The sequence below is a fragment of the Cherax quadricarinatus genome, unplaced genomic scaffold (assembly GCF_038502225.1).
Source record: "Cherax quadricarinatus isolate ZL_2023a unplaced genomic scaffold, ASM3850222v1 Contig1373, whole genome shotgun sequence".
NCBI lineage: Eukaryota > Metazoa > Arthropoda > Malacostraca > Decapoda > Parastacidae > Cherax > Cherax quadricarinatus.
The window spans coordinates 23,214-47,821 of record NW_027196399.1 but is presented as its reverse complement, the minus strand read 5'-3'; the positions used below and the strand labels follow the sequence as shown (position 1 = coordinate 47,821).

The following is a 24,608-nucleotide window of genomic DNA, read 5'->3' as shown; positions in this document are numbered from 1 at the left end:
ACTGTACAAAAGCAGTTTTAAGAGTCATTATAATATTTATAAGGAATGCTCCTCCTTCCTCTCAAGGGAGTAACAAAAAGCTCAATGTGACATTTTTTTGGGGGGTTATCCTGGGCAATTTATACAAATATTTCTTTGTATAATAATTGTAATTTTGTGTATCTGTACCTAAATAAACTTACTCCTCAAGGGAACGTCATAGCATTAGTAGCATACAGTGATGTACATGTACTTGTAGTAATTAAAGATATTATTATTATTATTATTATTATTATTGTTATTTAATTATTATTATTATTATAATTATTATTATTATTATTATTATTATTATTGTTATTTAATTATTATTATTATTATAATTATAAACCAGTAGCTTTATTAACTCGATAAAATGTCTCCTTCAGAGGAACGTTGCCTGGTACTGGTGAGGGGCTCTTGATCCAAGAAACTGGATTTATGCCTCAGTTCTGTTTACACCATGTGCTGCTGTGTGGCCTTTGCAACACTAAGTAAGTTTATTCAGGTATACACAAATACAGTTACATAGATTATCATACATAGCAGCATATGTGTAGAGAACCTAGGATAACCCAAAAAAGTCAGAGTGACTTATTTCCATTGGGGTCTTTTGGCTACTATTATAAAAATTAATAGTTAATGTGAACTGAAGAAGAAGAAAAGAAGAAGAAAAGGAGGATTAATAATAATAATAATAATAATTAATCAATGGAAATAAAGGACCCCAGTGGAAATAAGTCATTGACTTTTTTTTTGGTTAACCTGGGTTCTTTACACACATGCTGCTATGTATGATAATCTATGTAACTGTACTTGTGTATACTTGAATAAACTTACTTATTTATAACAGGAAAGGAAAATTATATAGGCAGGAGATGTTATTTACGAGTGACGTCAGAGGCTCCATGATGGCGCCAAGCAGCCACGCCGCACGTCCTCTGTAGGCACACCTCAACATTTCCCGATTTAGAAACTCTTGTATGTGAAGAATATTCCCTTATTGGACACCGAGAGGTAGAATTCCTTGCTTAACCTGTGGTGGCCCTCAGCAACCCCAGTAACACATTCAAGATGGGCAGCGAGGAGCAGCCCCAGACTGACCAACAGTTGGTTGAAATGGACGAAATAATCGAGGAAGAGCAAGCTGAGCCTTCGCCATGCATGCCCACCATCTCTAGTGTCAGTCGTATCAAGAACAGAATCAAGAGGCAAAGGGCATTTGATAAAATTATGAGTGAGAAGAGGAAGGTATGTTGCTAGGACCCTAATGGAAATCTTTTTTTTTTTTGAGGGGGGAGTGGTTATCCTAGGTAATTTACGCTATGTATGATAATTGTACTTATGTGCACCTGTATCTAAATAAACTCATTAAATTGCAAATTATTATTTTAATCATGGAGCGCTAAACCCGTAGGGATTATACAGTGCCTGTGGGGGGAGAGGGGATGGGAGATATTCAGGCTAAATTCAGGGAACTGGAACACATCGTATTAACTAGATTAAGAGTCCTTAACCAGCGTCAAGGAACCTCCCTTGAGGGGTTTACATTGTATTTGTGTTATTTATCCACAACAAGTGGGGGAGAGGTTAACAACCTTAAATTATAGACCAGTTAGCCTAACTTCCATTGTGGGGGGAAAATTGATGGAATCAGTAAGTGCTGGGACTGTTTGAAGACACCCTGAAAGATTTTAATTGATCAGTGAGTCTCGGCACTGTTTTACGAATTTACTAACTTTTTTCACTAAGTGGTAAATCATGATAATGAAAATGATCGTGTATATGGACTTCAGTAAGGCCTTTGATCGAGTTTCATACAAGAGATTGTTGAGAAAAGTAAAGGCTCGTGGGATACTACGGGGATTATTTTCCTGGCTCGAGGCATGGTTGACAGGCAACAGTTTTTTACATAAATGGGGAGAAATCAGAGTGGGGACACATGCCAAGTGGTCTAAACAAATATGGTCTTGCCCCCATGTAATTTGTGCTCCAGTTCCCTGAATTGAGCCTGAATGCCTTCCACCCCCCCCTCCCCTCAGGCACTGTATAATCCTATGGGTTTAGTGCTCCCCATGGTTATAATAATTACTGCCCCCATGTATCAGAAATCTTTCCTATGAGGATAGACTAAGGGCACCAAATCTGCACTCTCTACAAATGTGTAGAATTAGGGGAATATGTGATTAAAGTGTATAAATGAAAGACAAGAATAAATAAAGGAGATATAAATAACATGCTACAAAATATCTAACAAAGACAGAACTTAGCAGCAATGGGTTCAAGTTAGAAAGAATTAGATTTAGGAAGGATACAGGAAGGCACTGGTTTGGTAACAGAGCTAGGGATGAGTGGAACAAACTCTCGAATAGTATCATAGAAGCGAAAACCTCGGGTGGCTTTAAGGATACGTGAGTGTGGACATGAGTGGGTGTGTGAGTTGGACCTGCCTAGCATGGGCCAGTAGGCCTGCTGCAATGGTCTTTATGTTTACCTGAGAAATACTGTTACATGAATTATGAAAATCAGTATAGTGGCAGGAATATCTTAAAATCCCACAAATAGGAAAAGAAAATTGAATGTTTTATTTACTTTTTTTATTTTTATTATCACACTGGCCGATTCCCACCAAGGCACGGTGGCCCGAAAAAGAAAAACTTTCACCATCATTCACTCCATCACTGTCTTGCCAGAATGGTGCTTTATGCTACAGTTTTTAAACTGCAGCATTAACACCCCTCCTTCAGAGTGCAGGCACTGTACCTCCCATCTCCAGGACTCAAGTCCGGCCTGCCGGTTTCCCTGAACCCCTTCATAAATGTTACTTTGCTCATACTCCAACAGCACGTCAAGTATTAAAAACCATTTGTCTCCATTTACTCCTATCAAACACGCTCACGCATGCCTGCTGGAAGTCCTTTACCCCCTCCCTCCAACCTTTCCTAGGCCGACCCCTACCCCGCCTTCCTTCCACTACAGACTGATACACTCTTGAAGTCATTCTGTTTCGCTCCATTCTCTCTACATGTCTGAACCACCTCCACCACCCTTCCTCAGCCCTCTGGACAACAGTTTTGGTAATCCCGCACCTCCTCCTAACTTCCAAATTACGAATTCTCTGCATTATATTCACACCACACATTGCCCTCAGACATGACATCTCCAATGCCTCCAGCCTTCTCCTCGCTGCAACATTCATCACCCATGCTTCACACCCATATAAGAGCGTTGGTAAAACTATACTCTCATACATTCCCCTCTTTGCCTCCAAGGACAAAGTTCTTTGTCTCCACAGACTCCTAAGTGCACCACTCACCCTTTTCCCCTCATCAATTCTATGATTCACCTCATCTTTCATAGACCCATCCGCTGACACGTCCACTCCCAATTATCTGAATACATTCACCTCCTCCATACTCTCTCCCTCCAATCTGATATCCAATCTTTCATCACCTAATCTTTTTGTTATCCTCATAACCTTATTTTTTCCTGTATTCACTTTTAATTTTCTTCTTTTGCATACCCTACCAATAAATAACAAAAAGGCACAATACCGTGACTGGAACGATACACAAATAACCCGCACATAAAAGAGAGAAGCTTACGACGACGTTTCGGTCCGACTTGGACCATTGACAAAGTCACACTCGGTGTGACTTTGTCAATGGTCCAAGTCGGACCGAAACGTCGTCGTAAGCTTCTCTCTTTTATGTGCGGGTTATTTGTGTATCATACCCTACCAAATTCATCCACCAATCTCTGCAACTTCTCTTCAGAATCTCCCAAGAGCACAGTGTCATCAGATTAGAGCAACTGTGACAACTCCCACTTTATGTGTGATTCTTTATCTTTTAACTCCACGCCTCTTGCCCAGACCCTCGCATTTACTTCTCTTACAACCCCATCTATAAATATATTAAACAACCACGGTGACATCACACATCCTTGTCTAAGGCCTACTTTTACTGGGAAATAATTTCCCTCTTTCCTACATACTCTAACTTGAGCCTCACTATCCTCGTAAAAATTCTTCACTGCTTTCAGTAACCTACCTCCTACACCATACACCTGCAACATCTGCCACATTGCCCCCCCATCCACCCTGTCATACGCCTTTTCCAAATCCATAAATGCCACAAAGACCTCTTAGCCTTATCTAAATACTGTTCACTTATGTGTTTCACTGTAAACACCTGGTCCACACACCCCCTACCTTTCCTAAAGCCTCCTTGTTCATCTGCTATCCTATTCTCCGTCTTACTCTTAATTCTTTCAATAATAACTCTACCATACACTTTACCAGGTATACTCAACAAACTTATCCCCCTATAATTTTTGCACTCTCTTTTGTCCCCTTTGCCTTTATACAAAGGAACTATGCATGCTCTCTGCCAATCCCTAGGTACCTTACCCTCTTCCATACATTTATTAAATAATTGCACCAACCACTCCAAAACTATATCCTCACCTGCTTTTAACATTTCTATCTTTATCCCATCAATCCCGGCTGCCTTACCCCCTTTCATTTTACCTACTGCCTCACGAACTTCCCCCACACTCACAGCTGGCTCTTCCTCACTCCTGCAAGATGTTATTTCTCCTTGCCCTATACACGAAATCACACTTCCCTATCTTCATCAACATTTAACAATTCCTCAAAATATTCCCTCCATCTTCCCAATACCTCTAACTCTCCATTTAATGAATGTTTTAGTCTGTTCATAATTACACTAGTACAAATCTTTTATATCTGTTCTCTTCTCATATATATGTAAGGTTTCTATTGCATTCAAGCATACATATATAACCATACCAGGAAAAAATAACATTACTGAATTCTATGCACTTAAGACACTGAACCATCATTTTTCTTATACAGTGGACCCCCTGTTAACGATATTTTTTCACTCCAGAAGTATGTTCAGGTGCCAGTACTGACCGAATTTGTTCCCATAAGGAATATTGTGAAGTAGATTAGTCCATTTCAGACCCCCAAACTTACACGTACAAACGCACTTACATAAATACACTTACATAATTGGTCGCATTCGGAGGTGATCGTTATGCGGGGGTCCACTGTATATGTATTTCACTTAGGAGTCTGTGGAGACAAAGAGCTTTGTCCGTGGAAACAAAAAAGGGAATGTATGAGAGTATAGTTCTACCAACACTCTTGCATGGGTGTGAAGCATGGGTGATGAATGTCGCAACGAGGAGAAGGCTGGAGGCAGTGGAGATGTCATGTCTAAGGGTAATGTGTGGTGTGAATATAATGCAGAGAATTCGTAGTTTGGAAGTTAGGAGGAGGTGTGGGATTACCAAAACTATTATCCAGAGGACTGAGGAGGGGTTGTTGAGGTGGTTCGGACAATAGAGAGAATGGAACAAAACAGAATGACTTCGAGAGCGTATAAATCTGTAGTGGAGGGAAGGCAAGGTAGGGGTTGGCCTAGGAAGGGTTGGAGGGAGGGGGTAAAGGAGGTTTTGTGTGCGAGGGGCTTGGACTTCCAGCAAGTGTGCATGAGCGTATTTGATAGGAGTGAATGGAGACAAATGGTTTTTAATACTTGACATGTTGTTGGAGTGTGAGCAAAGTAACATTTATGAAGGGATTCAGGGAAACCGGCAGTCCGGACTTGAGTCCTGGAGATAGGAAGCACAGTGTCTACACTCTGAAGGAGGGGTGTTAATGTTGCAGTTTTATAACTGTAGTGTAAAGCACCCCTCTGGCAAGACAGTGATGGAGTGAATGATGATGAAAGTTTTTCTTTTTTGGGCCACCCTGCCTTGGTGGGAATTGGCCGATGTGTGAATAAAAAAATAATTAAATCTTTGTTCTATCATAAGAAAGCACAGCCTTATTTTTAATTGAAATACTAATGCCTTTCAGCAAAGAATAAAAGAGAAGAAGGAACAGAGGAAAGCTGCAAAACTTGGAAAACTTCCCCCTAAAAAGCAGCCTAAAAAACAGCCCCACACAATAGAGTCGTTGCGAGAGAAAGATGTCACGATGGTTGAAGAAGAGGATGAGGAACTGGACCAGGAAGAAGCAACAGATGCCTTTTCTTCTTATTTTACTAAATCCTATGTTCCAAAAGTTCTTGTTACATGTAGTGACAATCCACATACAGTAAGCACTAAAGTGGTTTTGTCTTGTCGATGACTTTTTAGGGCTTGTATATTAACTATGCTAATGTATACTAATAGGAAAATCTTTTAATGTTTAGGTACATTTTTTTCTTTTTTTTTGGGGAGGGGGGTGGGGGAAGGTGAATGGGGAATTTAAAATTATTCCCTTTAGATTGAGAATGATGAAATTACTGATTTAGATTTTGAATTATATCACTTCATATAATTGAACCGAGATAATTATTGTAAATTCACATGGTACTTTGGCACTATAGATTTATACTGGTTTCTCACATTTTTGGTTATTCTTAGTTGTAACATAATTTAATCGTCATATGCCTTAAATTGAGCCAGTTTTTAAATCCACCTAGAGTAGTTGGTTCAATAACCCTACTTCAAAGTTTATCTAATATGCATAAACATTGCCAAAACAATGCACTCCTCATATCCTTTCTAAATGCAATTGAGTTCTGTCCTGATTAGACATATCGCATCCCTTTTATGCCTATTTTCCATCTGTATACTTTAATTGTATTGATCACCCTTTCATGATTTAAAATGAAATTAGCATCAATTATTAAACATTCACAAGCTGAATAAATTTTACCATACATCCACTCCAAACAACTAAGTTTATAAACTACATACCATATAGTATGCTATATTCTATATTGAATTAGCTTTTTTCCACAATTTCAGAAAACTATTGCTTTTATTCGTGAGCTGTGTCGTATGATCCCTGATGCAAAACCAATGTGGAGAAAGAGATCTCGCATTGAGAAAATTATCAAAACAGCAACAGAAAATGGCTTTACTGATGTTGTGATTGTTAATGAAGATAGGAGAATACCAAGTAAGACTCGTGATTTTCTGCATTGCTGTATAAATGTCTTTACAGTAATGAAAGATTTTAATTCCATTGCTTCTGTTTGAGTGTTAAACTGGTATAAATGGTAGAATAAGTTTTATGTAGGACCCTTCCACTTATGAATTATTTTATTATTTTATTATCACACTGGCCGATTCCCACCAAGGCAGGGTGGCCCGAAAAAGAAAAACTTTCACCATCATTCACTCCATCACTGTCTTGCCAGAAGGGTGCTTTACACTACAGTTTTTAAACTGCAACATTAACACCCCTCCTGTTTCACACGAGTCACCTCAAGTTGAGGTGCTTTGATGTTGGCGAGTGATTCTTGATCCTCCCCTTCCTTGGATCAAACCCAACTGCCTCCCATTTCCACAGGAACTGTATGACACCCATGAGTGTAGTGCTCAACCCATGATTTCACATGGTCAACCATCATATTGAAAATTAACAAATGTTTTCTATGTACTGTTTCTTCTTGCATCTGGCAGTAGGAAATCATAACCTCTCCATTTCAACTTCCCACCTTGTCTTTGTGCATTTTTCACCATTATGTTGAAATTAATATTTTCTAGCTTAATTCTGTAGAATTCTTATCAGTATTAATAGTGGGTTTATTGGTCATCACCCAAATTTAGTGCACACACTACTAGTCATCTGTTAAAATTTGAGTACATCCTCTTTGCTGCAGTATTTAAAAGCCATGCTTCACACTCACATTTTTTTTTTTTTCCACCTATTGAAAAGGTTCATTTCACCTGAAGATTTTTCATTATTTTGTAATTTGGCAAAACCTTCATAAAATTATTCACTGATACATTGAATTGAAGCATTTGATTACATTTACTTTTTCAAATTGCCTTTGATTCTCACCTCAATTTTCATTTCCCAAAATCCTGAACATACAATTATGCTTTAAGCCCAACCAAAATAAATATAAATACAGTATTTATATGTGGCTATTAAGGCTTCATTGTAGCATCCAAAACCATGTATGGGTTTGGCAGGAGTAACCTGCTCTTAAGTCCATGTTGTCCTGGGTTGTACAGGTTTTGAAATTGTGTGTGTTTAAGTCTTGCATCTTCAAACACTTACAAAGATTTTGATAATGTGGGACATCAGTTCTGTTGGCCTATACTTTTTATGGAGTTGCTTTACTGCTAATTTTAGGAATGGTGGGCTATGCATTTAGTTTCAATGACTGGGATAACTCCTGTGTCTAGACTCTCTTATATAGTATAGGCTTCTTAATTTTATTCTAGTGTTAGTGTGTTGTTTCACTGGAATTTTACCAGATTGTGCTTATATATTTAGAGATTCAGAGTTTATTTAAAATTTTTGAACTTTACTAAATAATTATGGTTTGGGCTTGGCAGTCACTTAGCATATCGTGTTTTTATTTTCTAATGGGTGAGATTTTAAATTTCTCCTTTTTCACTGTTGATAAAGTATTTAGTAAAAGATATCGTAATATATTTATTATATTGTTTTATAATGCATTATAATTTTTACAGATGGACTCATGGTTATTCATTTACCAGAGGGGCCCACAGCACTTTTCAGAGTAAGCAATCCAAAACTTTGTAAAGAAATACACAGAAGCCATCAAGAAATTTCTAATCATAGGTAAGATAGTGTGTGTGTAATAGTACAATATTAGAAATTACAAGCACACTTTCCTGCATTTTTGGTAAAAAAAAAAAAAAAAAGGAAAAAAGAAAGAAATAGACAAACTGACATTATATTCACAAACTGACATGTTCTTGGCATTTTGTTACTCTTTTGTGTCTTGCATAGGGGAAGAATTCTAACAGACCACATAGACATTAGAAAGCATTTCCTCTACATAACATTGAAACTATTTGGATCATTCCTCTTCTTTTAAAGTAGGATCTAACATTATACAGGGGTTCAAGAATAAAATGACATCTCTTTCACTTCATTTGGTTGAAAGGTAAGAGGGAAGGGAGCATAACTAATCCTTCATACCCCCAACTCTAATAGGTCATCACCCACACAAAAGAAGACAATGCTCCTTGCCACACCACAAAATCTGTTGTTCATTGGCTTTATGCCTGTAGAAGTACCCTTCTTTGATGACTGGCCACAATATTCCCCAGACTTGAACACCATTGAGAAACTCTAGGCTGTTATAGACAGGAGAAGGATAGCCCATTCCTTGAACACCATTGAGAACTTTTGGGCTGTGATATAGACTAGGATGCAATCCATAAATAGTGGACTTCGTTAGTCACTTCCTAGATGGTTAAAAGATGTCCTAACATGTGGTTTTTGTGTTAGGGGGCCAATGTACTTCAGTGACAAGCACTAGTGCCTGGGTAATAAGAACCAGTCAGGTTTGATCAAAAGAAATGGAGGATAGCTTCTCTCTCAGTGGAGTTTCCTTGATGCAGGTGAGGGGCTCATACTCCAAGGAATGAGACCTACCTTTCCCTTTAGATTGAACCTCAGTGCATTCCAGTCTCCAGGCATTTTATGACCCCATAGGTTTAGTACTTCCCCATGAAAGTAATAACGGAGGGCAACTCCAATTTTGTTAATCAGTAATCCTTTGCTGGCATAAGGCACCTACCTTAAAGAGCTGGGTTAAGCCTTTAAATCGAATCGGTAATTATGCAGTAGGGTATGTTGCAAGCATGGCACTACTCATATAGTGTAATCATTCACAGTACTGTATTTCACCTAACAATAGGTAATTACATATATAAAGTATTTGTATTTTTTTCTTTTCTAACATGCACAGGAGGCAATAACCTTGTCTTTAAATGGCATAAGAATATAAGAATGGAGGAACACTGCAGAAGGGCTACTGGCCCATACAAGGCAGGTCCTTATCAAAACCACCCTTACCCAAAGCCACCCAAGAATTTACTCCCATACCCTCGATAAATGCAGTAGCGAGGAGACGGTTGGAGGCAGTGGAGATGTCCTGTTTAAGGGCAATGTGTGGTGTAAATATTTTACAGAAAATTCGGAGTGTGGAAATTAGGAGAAGGTGTGGAGTTAATAAAAGTATTAGTCAGAGGGCAGAAGAGGGGTTGTTGAGGTGGTTTGGTCATTTAGAGAGAATGGATCAAAGTAGAATGACATGGAAAGCATATAAATCTATAGGGGAAGGAAGGCGGGGTAGGGGTCGTCCTCGAAAGGGTTGGAGAGAGGGGGTAAAGGAGGTTTTGTGGGCAAGGGGCTTGGACTTCCAGCAAGCGTGCGTGAGCGTGTTAGATAGGAGTGAATGGAGACGAATGGTACTTGGGACCTGACGATCTGTTGGAGTGTGAGCAGGGTAATATTTAGTGAAGGGATTCAGGGAAACCGGTTATTTTCATATAGTCGGACTTGAGTCCTGGAAATGGGAAGTACAATGCCTGCACTTTAAAGGAGGGGTTTTGGGATATTGGCAGTTTGGAGGGATATGTTGTGTATCTTCATATGTGTATGCTTCTAGACTGTTGTATTCTGAGCACCTCTGCAAAAACAGTGATAATGTGCGAGTGTGGTGAAAGTGTTGAATGATGATGAAAGTATTTTCTTTTTGGGGATTTTCTTTCTTTTTTGGGTCACCCTGCCTCGGTGGGAGACGGCCGACTTGTTGAAAAAAAAAAAAAAAAAAAAACCCTCGATACCAATCAAACCCAGCCCCTCCCACTCATAAAAGTGGCATTAGTTACATTTTAAAATACTTAAACACATTTTCCCATTTAACCCTTTCAGGGATTCGGCGGTACTAGTACGGCTTAAGCACCAGGGTTTTTGATGTACTAGTACGCCTAAATTCTAGCGCCCTCAAATCTAGTGAGAGAAATCTGGTAGGCCTACATATGAAAGAATGGGTCTATGTGGTCAGTGTGTGCAGCATAAAAGAAATCCTGCAGCACACAGTGTATAATGAGAAAAAAAAAACTTTGACCGTGTTTTTGGATTAAAACAGCGACTTTGCACTGTATTTTTGTATGGTATTTATTGTTGTATTCTAGTTTTCCTGGTCTCATTGTATAGAATGGAAGACATATTACAGAAATTGAGATGATTTTGACTGATTTTACAACGAAAAGTACCTTGAAATTAAGCTCAAAGTAGCAGAAATGTTTGATTTTTGCCAAAGTTCAAAAGTAAACAAATCATGCTAAGCGTCCAATACACGTCAACTGGTGAGTCTAATGTTCTTTCACAAGTGTGCTGATATTATTTATACCATTTTTTACACTAATGCAGTAGTCTGCATAACAGTACAGTGGAACCTCAAATATCAAACTTTCTTCGGTCCAGAAGTCTGTTTGAGTGCCTTTACCGAATGAATTTATTCCCATCAGGAATAATGTAAATTAGATTAGTCCATTTCAGACCCTTAAAAATACACTTATAAAAGCACTTACGAAAATACACTTACATAAACCATACCCCGGCCGGGATTGAACCCGCGGTCATAGAGTCTCAAAACTCCAGCCCGTCGCATTAGCCACTAGACCAGCTAGCCACAATAAGATTCGTCCAACTAGGTATATTTCTACACCATAGGAAGGTTAGCACAGGCACCACTGTGACCACAAATGCAAGTTTTTACAGACGAATCTCCAGCTAGCGTGGCCGTGACGAACTCTAGCTCAAGTCCCTTCACTGCCGTCAACATGACTCACGAAATCGTAATGACACGATTGCAAACAAACCATATCCCGGCCGGGGTATGGTTTGTTTGCAATCGTGTCATTACAATTTCGTGAGTCACACTTACATAATTGGTTGTGTTGGGAGCAGTTCGATTTTTGAGGTTCCACTGTAAATCTATTTTTTGTGAGAATAAAAATTCAAAGTGGAAAGCAAAAGAATGTAAGAGGGGCGTTGGGACATGACTAATGAACAGAGGAAATGTCATTTTAGTGCCAGGAATGTCTTTCTTGTTTATTCTGGACCCTATTTGGAAATTGGCATGTTTTGAAATTTGTGTGAAATTCGCAAAATTGCTAAATTCTGACCACTGTATTGGATAGTTGAAATCGGTAAATAGGTGGTTTCTTGCACTCATTCGATAGAAAAAATGGAGTTCTAGCGAAATATGATTTTTGTCGACCAGTACAGTGGAATTGGCCGAAAATAGGGCTCAAAGTGGGCAAAATCGCCGATGCGTAAACATCGTCGAGACCGCTAACTTCGCGAGAGCATAATTCCGTAAGTTTTCCATCAAATTTCATACTTTTGGTGTCATTATGATCGGGAAAAGATTCTCTATCTTTTCATAAGAAAAAATAATTTTTTTTTTTGGGGGGGGGGGGGGGGGGAATTAGGGTGACCCTGAGAACAAGTCTCTGAGAGGGCCTGTCGACTCTGAAAGGGTTGAGATGAAGTGTTTTATCACTTAATGAATTTTATCATTGAAAAATATACTAAGGCTCAGTTTAAAGTAGTGTTAGGCCCAGTAAATTAAGCTAGATTATTATTATAATGGGGAAGTGCTAAACCTATAGAGATTAAATTAAGCTAAAGGTGGGGGGGAGGTTAAAAAAAATGGTGGCATTTGATAGTGATGGTTTCAAGATAGGCCATATTGTTAAGGGTGAGGCCCTACTATCAGTAGCTGTTGCAGTCGTCAGGTGCTGGAGAACTAACATAAGTCATTCCTCTTGTTTTGCTCAGCGAAAATGACATTGTATGTTCAGTAGTTTTTATTTCTCCCACAGCCAGTTGCCCATTTCTTACTTTCTTAACTATGTCAACATTGATAAATTAGACACTGATAAATTATGTCAACATTCTTCTAAGCAGTGTTGTGTGTATGATGACACCTAACAAACTTGTTAAACACACTTGGGTTTATGGTTATCCTTGTTTCATTCCTGGCTGTTCTCATGGCTATGCATTTTCTGTATGAAGAGTTGTCCTTGGTCATTATGTGACTGCTCCATCCTCTGTGGTTTATAGTCATGGTAACCAAATACATTTCAGTACAATTTATTGATGCATACATGAGCACTCTTTTAATTTCACTTTCAATACCCTTCTGTGTTTATTCAGTCAGCAGTGCTCCTTCCTGGGAGTGCAATCTTTAATATGAATTCTGTCTATACTCTCTCTTTAATCAAATACTTGTTTATTACATCAATACTTCATTCTGTTGTCCAATTTTGCCTTTGCTCTGCAAGCACCTTTTGTATCCTACATCTGCTTTTCTTTACTTTCTATAACCATTGAGTTTAGAGCTTTACTGACTAGTATTATGGATCTAGCATAAAATCAAGGACTGAATGATTGACTTGAACGTCATTTTTCCTTGCATGATGTGTTAATGCTTTACTCATTAATAAACGAAGAATAATTCAACATATTTTTTCCTTAAGGTAGTCTGGGAAATTGGTTATTGGACTCAAGTCCTGGAGGTGATAAGCGGGGAAGTTGCAGATTGGAAGTTCACCTGAACTGTGAATTCAGTGCCCTTCTGGCACGACTAAGTTGACAGGGAAAGTGCTGTCATTGTTGGCTCATCCTACTTAGGTGGGAGACTGCCAAAAATGACTTGATTGTATGTGTGTGCTCATGAGCTACTTTAATGCTTAGTAAAAAACATAATTTGGTTTTACTTCTTATTAACCCTTTCAGGGTCCAAGGCCCAAATCTGGAGTCACGCACCAGTGTCCAAGATATTTAAAAAAAAAAATTGTTATTTTTTCTTATGAAATCGTAGAGAATCTTTTTGTGAAGGTAATAAAACAAAAAGTACGAAAATTGGTGGAAAATTGACGAAATTATGCTCTCGCGAATTTTGATGTGTCAGCGATATTTACGAATCGGCGATTTTGCCGACTTTGACTCCCATTTTAGGCCAATTACATTATTCCAATGAACCAAATTCTTAGCTATTTCACTAGTATTACTTCTATTCTATCGATTGAGCACAAGAAATCGCCAAGTCAACTGTTTCAACTACAAAATAAAGTGATCGGAAATTGTTAATTTGGCCAATTTAACACAAAGTTCAAAATATTCCAATTTCAAAATAGGGTCCAGAATGAACAATGTAGGCATTCCTGGCACTAAACTAACATTTCCTCTGTTCATTAGTTATGTTTTGAGGCTTTACAAATAAATTCCATTTTGATTTTTTATTCACATAATGAATTTTTATTCACACCAAAAAATAGAAGATTTACTGTTATGCAATACTGTAATAATTGTATAAATATCATCACCATATTTGTGAATGTATATTAGACCCACCATCTGATGTGTATTAGACGTGTGAGGTCGTTTGTTTACTCTTGAATATCGGCAAAAATTTAACATTTCTGCTACTTTGAGCTCAGTTTCAAGCCATTTCCAGTGCTAAAACCAATCAAAAATCATCTCTATTTCTGTAATATGTCTTCCATTCTATCAAATGAGACCAAGAAATCGCAAATACAACTATAAAAAACATACGAAAAAACACTGCAAAGTTGCTGTTTTAATCGAAAAATCATGATTTCATTTTTTTTCTCTCATTATGCACAGTGTGCTGCAGGATCTGTTTTATGTGGTGCACACATACCACATAGATGTATTCTCTCATATCTAGGCCCAAATGTAAACCTCACAGTTTATCAGAGTGAGCTGAGCTCATGGCGTAGATCTACGGTTTGGACCCTGAACATAAAGCCGTAGATCTACGGGACGGACCCTGAAAGGGTTAACCAGTTTGCAACAAAGGCATTAAGTCTTGATAGGCATAAAAAGACAGTTTTTGACCTAAGTGGAAAAAACATTACAGCACCCTCTAAATCAGTTATAGGGGTTTTCTTATCTTTTTAGTGCACTGGCCGACTTCCACTGATAGTTTTACTTTTTACATTTAGTAATTTCATCTCATTGTGAAGTTTTAATTATTGTTGAAAACTAATAATATTCAGTAATGACTGTCATTTCATACATAGCCATAGCCACTTTCTCATCCACTTTTTTTTTTTAACAGGCCTGAGGTGATTCTTAATAATTTCAAGACACGATTGGGACGTGCAGTGGCACGCATGTTGGGGGCACTTTTTCATTATGACCCAGAGTTCAAAGGCAGAAGAGCTTGTACTTTCCACAACCAGAGGGATTATATATTCTTCCGGCATCATAGGTAAGACTCTAATTTTCTTTGTTTTAGCCAATACAAATGCTATTTTTTTTTATGTAATCACTGTATAGGTCAGTGTCAAGAATATTTGCATTTATATTTCTTTGCTAATATTTATGATGCATTAAACCCATCACTACAAGATTTCATTTGCCAAGAGCCTAATGAGATTGGTAAAAATGTATTTTAACTTTATACTTTCTTAGTAATAGAATCTTGTGTAATAGATGACTTTGAAAGGCCAATTCCCTCTGCATAAATTTGGCTAGATGCAGAAATTATATTAAATAATGTAAAAGATATGATGGGATCATGACAGAAATGTTAAAAGCAGGGGAGGGACATAGTGTTGGAGTGGTTGGTGTTTTTGTTTAATAAATGTATGAAAGAGGAGAAGGTACCTAGGGATTGGCAGAGAGTGTGTATAGTCCCTTTATATAAAGGGAAGGGGGACAAAAGAGATTGTAAAAATTATTGAGGAATAAGTTTACTGAGTATACCAGGAAAAGTGTACGGTAGGGTTTTTATTGAAAGAATTAGAGGTAAGACAGAATGTAGAATTGCGGATGAGCAAGGAGGTTTTAGAGTGGGTGGGTAGGGGATGTATAGATAAAGTGTTTACTTTGAAGCATATATGTGAACAGCATTTTGATAAAGGTAGGAAAGTTTTTATTGCATTTATGGATTTAGAAAAGGCATATGATAGAGTAGATAGGGGAGCAATGTTGCAAGTATATGGAATAGGTGGTAAGTTACTAAATGCTGTGAAGAGTTTTTATGAGGATAGTGAGGCTCAGGTTAGGGTGTGTAGAAGAGAGGGAGACGACTACCCGGTAAAAGTAGGTCTTAGACAGGGATGTGTAATGCCACCATGGTTGTTTAATATATTTATAGATGAGGTAAAAGAAGTAAATGCTAGGGTGTTCGGGAGAGGGGTGGGATTAAATTATGGGGAATTAAATACAAAATGGGAAGTGACAGTTACTTTTTGCTGATGATACTGTGCTTATGGGAGATTCTAAAGAAAAATTGCGGAGGTTAGTGGACGAATTTGGGAGTGTGTGTAAAGGTAGAAAGTTGAAAGTGAACATAGAAAAGAGTTAGGTGATGAGGGTATCAAATGATTTAGATAAAGAACAATTGGATATCAAATTGGGGAGGAGGAGTATGGAAGAAGTGAATGTTTTCAGATATTTGGGAGTTGACGTGTCAGCGGATGGATTTATGAAGGATGAGGTTAATCATAGAATTGATGAAGGAAAAAAGGTGAGTGGTGCATTGAGGTATATGTGGAGGCAAAAAATGTTATCTATGGAAGCAAAGATTGGAATGTATGAAAGTATAGTAGTACCAACACTCTTATATAGGTGTGAAGCTTGGGTTGTAATTGCTGCAGCGAGGAGGCGGTTGGAGGCAGTGGAGATGTCCTGTCTAGGGGCAATGTGTGGTGTAAATATTGTGCAGAAAATTCAGAATGTGGAAATTAGGAGAAGGTGTGAAGTTAATAAAAGTATTAGAGGGCTGAAGAGGGGTTATTGAGGTGGTTTGGTCATTTAGAGAGAATGGATCAAAGAAGAATGGCATGGAGAGCGTATAAATCTGTAGGGGAAGGAAGGCAGGGTAGGGATCGTCCTCGAAAAGGTTGGAGGGAGGGGCTAAAGGAGGTTTTGTGGGCGAGGGGCTTGGACTTCCAGCAAGCGTGTGTGAGCGTGTTAGATAGGAGTGAATGGAGACGAATGGTACATATTTGGGACCTGACGAGCTGTTGGAGTGTGACCAGGGTAATATTTAGTGAAGGGATTCAGGGAAACCGGTTATTTTATATAGCCGGACTTGAGTCCTAGAAATGGGAAGTACAATGCCTGCACTTCAAAGGAGGGGTTTAGGATATTGGGAGTTTGGAGGGATATGTTGTGTATCTTTATACATATATACTTCTAAACTGTTGTATTCTGAGCACCTCTGCAAAAACAGTGATTATGTGTGAGTGAGGTGAACGTGTTGAATGATGAAAGTATTTTATTTTTGGGGATTTTCTTTCTTTTTGGGTCACCCTGCCTCGGTGGGAGACGGCTGACTTGTTGAAAAAAAAAAGAAAAAGATATGACAATGCAGTTCACTGTGATTGTATAATTATTGCAACACACAGTTCCCTGGCTCCTCTGATACCATGTCTTTAGACATTTTGAGATATGCAACAATTTGGTATATTTATTGACGAGACTTTTTGTCTGCTCATCAGGCTTCTTCAGTGAAAAATACAAAGAAGACAGAAGTAGTAGAGATGTAGATATAAGGTGATCAGCCCCTTAGCCTTTGTGTGTATTCAGCTCCATAAATTGATCAATGTGAAAGCTAATGAAGTGAACGCAGACTAAGGCTGAGGGAATAATCACCTCATATCTACATCACTACTACTTTCTTCTCCTGTATTTAGGATGAAGATACCTGTTGAGCAGGCAAATATCTCACCTGTTACATGTGTCTTAGTTATATATATACAGTGGACCCCCGGTTAACGATATTTTTTCACTCCAGAAGTATGTTCAGGTGCCAGTACTGACCGAATTTGTTCCCATAAGGAATATTGTGAAGTAGATTAGTCCATTTCAGACCCCCAAACATACACGTACAAACGCACTTACATAAATACACTTACATAATTGGTCGCATTCGGAGGTAATCGTTATGCGGGGGTCCACTGTATTGGTAATGTATAACAATATAATGAGGCTTCTTGTGGGGAGGTGTTTTATAGTCTGACATTTTCCAGATACCAGTAGGAAAAATTAAAACATTCTGTGCAAGAATAAACAACAGAAAAGGCACACCGTACACATTTACCAGTACACTCTCTTTCTTTCAACACACCGGCCATATCCCACCAAGGCAGGGTGGCCCAAAAAGAAAAACGAAAGTTTCTCTTTTAAATTTAGTAATTTATATGGAAGAAGGGGTTACTAGCCCCTTGCTCCCGGCATTTCAGTCGCCTCTTATAACATGCATGACTTACGGAGGAAGAATTCTGTTCCACTTCCCCATGGAGAAAAGAAATAAACAAGAACTAGAAAGAAAATAGAAGAATACCCAGAGGGGTGTGTATATATATATATGCTTGTACATGTATGTGTAGTGTGACCTAAGTGTAAGTAGAAGTAGCAAGACATACCTGAAATCTTGCATGTTTATGAGACAGACAAAAGACACCAGCAATCCTGCCATCATGTTTTACACTCGCTTGGCAGGACGGTAGTACCTCCCTGGGCGGTTGCTGTTTACCAACCTACTACCTAGGTTACCAGTACACGTATGTTAAATAAACAGCAGTAGTGGTTAGATATGGGCCATGAGTTGTATGTGTTGAAATTGCATAGATTGAACAACTGGGAAGGTGTATGAAAGCTTAGTTTATCTATCATATGCAGAAAATGGCATTTTGTTGCACATAAAAAAATGAGATTGGAAAATGACTTTGTGGACACCTAGTACAGTGGTCCCTCGTTTATCATCATTAATCGAAATAGACGATTTTTTAATCAATTTTCCCCATAAGAAATAATGTAAATACAATTAATCCGTTCCTGATACCCAGAAGTATTAAAAAAAATTTTTTTACATGAAATATAGACATAGTACATAAACAATACAATGGGACATGAATGAAACATTAACAGCATAACACTTACCTTTATTGGTGATTCTTCTTAGTGTATGGAAGACTGGAGGAGGAGAGAGATTGGATTAGTTACTGTTTGGAAGGGGAATCCCCTTCCATCAACACCTCAGGTACCAAGTCCTTTTCTGGAGGTTACATACATCTCTTCTCTGTTTCTTAATGCCACTAGGACCAGCTTGAGAGTCAATGGAGTCCTGTCTCGCAAAAAAAAGTGTCCAGAGAGCTCTGTTTCTGGCGTCTTTAAAACTTCCCTAAAATGGGTCAAGACTGTCACTGTACAAGTTGCCAATATGGCTTGCAATATCCTTCTCAGGGTGATGTTTCTCCATAAATCTTTCCATCCTACCCCACATTTCAAAAATCTCCTTAATTTCTGAAGAAGGCACCTTCTTCCATCTCTCTTCCTCCTCGGCAGCAAGATTCTGGGCTGCGATCTGTTACTGTTCCTGCTGAAGCTCTTCGTTGTCGTCCTCCACCAACTCTTCCACATCCTCCACACTCGCATCCAACCCATGGAACTCCCCAATGCCACAATAGATTTCACAACTGACATAGGCTCTTCAGGGTCAGCCACAAACCCTTCAAAATCCCTCTTGTGGACACAATCTGGGCACAATTTTCTCCAAGCAACAACAGCTTCCTTGATTTCCTTTTTCTTTGCCACGATGGAAGATATGATTGTATGGGGTTTGTTAAACATCCTGGCCAGTTTGGCCACATGTACGCCACTTTCATATTGTTCAATGATGTTTTTCTTAAATTCAATCGTATTTCTCACCACCTTTACCAAAGGCTTGGCACTAGGAGCTTTCTTTGGGGCCATGGTAGCTTATTTAGCACTTGCAAGCACTAAAATGAATGGATTATTATGAAATATTTCGTATGAACAGGTGAGGGGACTGTCACTCACTGGTAAACAATGGCACACTGGCTGGGAAGGGAGGCCGAGGTGGCTCAGAGCCGTGAGTACGCGTCCAGGATGAACAACGATTAGCGCGTCAACTGACCATTTGCGAGCCAATGTTTGGACGAAAATAACGCGACGATTTCTGAAAAAGGACGACTATCGAGCGACCACTGTATTTTAAAAAATAAACTATGCACTTTTATAAAAAGAATGACTGGGTTATTGTCTGAAGTTATGCAACAGATATAAATGTTTAGTAGGAAATATATTGACATAACTAAAGGAAACTTAGATATAATTAATTATAGTTTTTCATAATTTTATTAAAGGAAAAAATAGCTTCCCTGTAGTATTTCATAATTTTATTTTTTTTATTTATTATCACACTGGCTGATTCCCACCAAGGCAGGGTGGCCCGAAAAAGAAAAACTTTCACCATCATTCACTCCATCACTGTCTTGCCAGAAGGGTGCTTTACACTACAGTTTTTAAACTGCGACATTAACACCCCTCCAGATTCACCAGATTAATTTCTATTACAGGTACGAATTCAAGAATCGAGAGAAGGTAAAGTTGCGAGAACTGGGACCAAGGTTCACCTTGCGACTGCAGTGGTTACAACAGGGGGCTTTTGAAGGAGACTATGAGTGGACTCTCAAGAGACATGAAATGGAAACATCTAGGCGAAAATTTTTCCTTTAATATTTTTTTCTTGTTGGGCTTGTTTAACTATTGCATAAAATTTTTGTTTTATAAAGGATGACTGTTCCCAATATATTAACCCTTAAATGGTCCAAACGTATATATACGTTTTTTCAACATCTGAAAGTATGTAAAAAATGTAGATCTTCTTTTTTGTTTTACATTTGAAAACACGTAAAAAAATTTTATCTACATTTTTTTTTGTTATATTTGAGAATATGTAAAAAAAAAAGTAGATCTACTTTTGTAGCACTATGAATTTGAACGTCGATCTCTTTGGACCTAAACGTTTAAGGGTTAAACTGCATATTTTAATTTTGTGTAGATTTCATGATCACATTGATTTATAGTCATTAGTATTTTTAACACTCATTTGGGAATTTCAGTATCACTAGAAATAGTGTCACAATCATTTAGTCTTATGAGCAACATGTATTTCTACCAAAATAAGCCAGAATTAATAATATATTTAGCTGAACATCCTAAACGATACAATACAGTACTGTATTATCTTCTGAAAGCCGGAGAATCAACGCCATGTGTACAACCTTAGATAATGGACTTTAGCATAGAAGTGGGAAGTACTCCTGTACTTGTCACCACCTGTGCAGCACCACCCATATTGCTATTACTTAGAATTAAAAACAGACTCACATAGAACATAACCCCAGGAGCTCTGAAGGTTTTGAAAGCAAAATATGTTTGCATTGATCCAACATACCTCTTCAAGGGGGGCTCCTTGGCTTGGTGAAGAGGCTCTTGGTCTGAGGAATTAGACCTGTCGGTCTCCTTCCTCAGACCGAACCTAATTACCCCCCAATCCCCCCTTCCCTATCTCATCCTCCCCTTTTCCCTTTCCTCCTCCCCCTCCCCACCCCTCCCTTTTGCCCTTCCTCTTTTTGGCCTTTGGGATTTTTCCCACAAGCGCACTAGTTCCTAGGTAGGGGAAAGGGTACCGGGGTCCATCCCATTCTGTTGAGGTTCTTGGCGGTGGCGTAGTTTGCCGTGGAATCTGGATCGCCTGGGGATGTCCCAATCCCTCTCCGGTATCCCGGAGAGTGGCTTTGGGTGTCTTTCGGGCGACGGGTGTATCTCTGGAAGCCACCTTTTGGATTCCGGGGGTGGTGGCCGAAGGAGGTATGCTTTGTGGCGGATATCCGGCCGCCCTCTCTTTTGTCCACCGAGGTAGCTCGGCAGATGTGAGGTTGCTATCCCGGATTGCTGGTTTACTGGCATGATGGGTAGGGTATGGCACGGGTTCCATGCTGCATCTATGCTACTTGCGGTGCTGAGGTCCTCTTGGGCGCGGAGGGAGATTTCTGGCCCTTTCATTCCTCCTAGGACCTATCCCTCCCCGGTCCCCCCATTTTTTTATTCTTTTTTTTTCTTCTTTCTTTTTTTTTCTTAAAAACAAAAAGAAAGAAGTAACCTAACCATGGAGAACCCAATCCATGAACCTGGTACCCCCGGACCCCTTCTTAATACCACACCCCGTTCTGACCCTTCCTCGTCTTTGGACCACTCTTCGGACACTCCTCATGCCTCTGTACCTCTTGCCGGTGCTGTTTCCTCACCCGCTTCAGGTACTGAGGTCTCGACTGACTCCTTTGATTTATCTGACCTCCTCTCTCCTTTGACTATGCTTCCGGCCTCTCCCTCTACGGTGCGGCAATTTTCGAATCGCCGGCCCATTCCACGTCGGACCAACTCTGGTCCCACGCCTAAATGGCAACGACAATTACCTGCTGATGATACTTCTCCACCTTCTCGTTCTTCTCAGAAAAGATCGACACGTCCTGCACTCCCTTTCCACGCTCAGTTTCAGACTGTGCAATGGACTAAATTCTTCACTTTATGACCGACTTCCTCTACCGCCTATCTTTCCGACCACAGTATTGGCAAGGCACTCCTACGCCATGTTGGTAAAGATATTTCTTTTCATGCTCTTAAGAGCGGTACGCGCATCATCACGGTACAGAATGCTACCCAAGCTCATGATCTTTCTCTTCTTTCCCATACCATTGTTCAACAAAATTTCTAGACATATGGCAATGACATTCTTGAACAGCTGGAACTCCAAGATCTCCCAATCCTCAAGGTAGACACTTATGTTCTTCCTGCCCACGGGCGGAGACGATACCCTAGCAATGTGGCTCGTTTAACTTTTGACAGCCGTGAACTCCCATCCTCAGTTTATGTAGCAGGACATTGGTTACAAGTTCGAAAGGTGATCCCTACACCGCAACAGTGTAGAAATTGCTGGCGATTTGGCCATCCAGCGAAATATTGCAGATCCACAGCCGAATGCCCAGTCTGTGGTGCCGATGACCATTCTAATACGTCTTGCAATCAACCTCCCTCTTGCCTTAATTGTCATGAGGCTCACCCTTCGTACTCTCGCCGTTGCCAAGTCTACTTAAATGAGTGGGAAATCCGTTACCTCAAAGAGACAGAAGGTCTTCCTTATGCCATGGCAGTTTCTCATCTCCGCCTCCAAGGGAGACTACCTCGTGTTTCTTATTCCCGTGTTTCAAAACGTCCCCCCACTTCTAGGGTTCCATCTTCTGCAACCTCCTCTGTAGTTACCTCTCCCATAGTCACTCCTGTATCTAATTCTTTTGCTGTCCTAGGCTCAGACGTCCCTACTTCAACGCCTCGGTCTGTTCTCGCTTCTTCGTGTTCTCCCTCACCAGCCTCAGTATCGACGAGACCTCGTACGACACCTCCCAATCGTCCCTCTACTTCTCAGAAGTCAAAAAAAGGTCCTTTAACCCCTCCTTCCCTTCTTCCACCTCCTCATTTTACCTTCCCTGTCTCTGTACCGGGTTCTTCCCCTCTCACTGGCTCTGTTACAAGTGTAGAGTTTCACCCTCCTCCTCATACTATACCTACCTCCCCTGTTCCCTCCCAGGTTTCTGCCTCTTCTGTCCCCTTCCACGCTTCTTCTCCAGTTCCCTCCACCCTTTTGCCCCCCCCCCCCTACATTGGTACAGTCCATTACAGTTCCAATCTTTACTCATCCTCCTCTTACCATCTCCAATATTGTCTCCCATACGACGTCTCTGAATTCCGAAACGCTTGAAACAATCTCTGAATATATTGCAGAGACCAAACCATCAATGGGCACTGATCCACCCTCTGTTCCTTCTCTCTCCTCTCCTCCATCTGCGCAACTCCTTTCTTCACAGCGCACCGTTCCTTCGCTGCTTGAACGTTTTCCGCTGCCTCCGCATGTGGACTTTTCTAACCCCTGTAGTCCGTAGGAACCCTTACCTGTGGATTTCAAGTATCTTTATCATTGCCAATCATGGCCTATTTACAGTGGAATATACGTGGCCTCAGGGGTAATCCGGGTGAGCTTCAGATGTTACTCTCCCAGTTTTCCCCTGTTGGTGTTTGCTTACAGGAACCAAAATTACACTCTGCTGTTATCTCTCCCATCTCAGGCTATAATTTATTGTATTCTTCTGATCCTTTTCCTGATGGGACCTTTAATGAAAGTGCCCTTCTTCTACGCACTGATTTTCCGTACCATCAGCTATTTGTTCGTACTTCGCTGCATTACACAGCAGCCCGTATCCACTTGCATAGGTGGTATACGCTCTGTTCTTTATATCTCTCTCCTTCTCGGGCATTATCTATTCCGGATATTGCCTTTCTTGTTTCGTCATTACCACCACCGATTCTGTTACTTGGCGATTTTAATGCCCATCATTTCCTCTGGGGGGGGAGGGTCTCACTGTGATTCCCGTGGCATTCAGTTAGAGGCTTTTCTTGCCACCCACCCCTTCCATGTTTTAAATACAGGTACTCACACCCATTTTGATCCTCGGACTCACACTCTCTCTTGCATCGATCTCTCAGTCTGCTCTTCCTCCGCCGCATTAGACTTCACTTGGTCTGTTCTCCCGGACTTACATGACAGCGATCATTTCCCAATCATTCTTACTTCCCCCTCATATTCACCACCTCTTCGCATCCCACGCTGGCAATTTGATCAGGCAAATTGGAACATTTACTCACACCTAACTGTTTTTAGAGAGGTTCCTTCTTCGTCCTCCATCGATGAGCTTTTACACCTCTTCTCGTCCTCTGTTTTAACTGCAGCTTCTAATTGTATACCCCAAACTTCAGGCAGGCATTCTCAGAAATGCGTGCCTTGGTGGTCTCCTGCTTGTGCTCATGCAGTACGTTTGAAACGCGC

At 39.8% G+C, this 24,608-nt stretch overlaps 1 protein-coding gene across 1 annotated transcript; it reads left to right on the top strand.

The window, feature by feature from the left end:
- The first annotated feature begins 927 nt into the window (after positions 1-927).
- On the top strand, positions 928-20,578 carry LOC128696285 (probable ribosome production factor 1). The gene is made up of 6 exons (XM_053787461.2): positions 928-1,266; positions 5,906-6,145; positions 6,844-6,997; positions 8,527-8,638; positions 14,970-15,122; positions 20,245-20,578. The coding sequence occupies exons 1-6, from the start codon at positions 1,090-1,092 to the stop codon at positions 20,402-20,404; spliced, it is 996 nt and encodes a 331-aa protein (XP_053643436.2). The 5' UTR covers positions 928-1,089; the 3' UTR covers positions 20,405-20,578.
- The last annotated feature ends 4,030 nt before the right edge of the window (positions 20,579-24,608 follow it).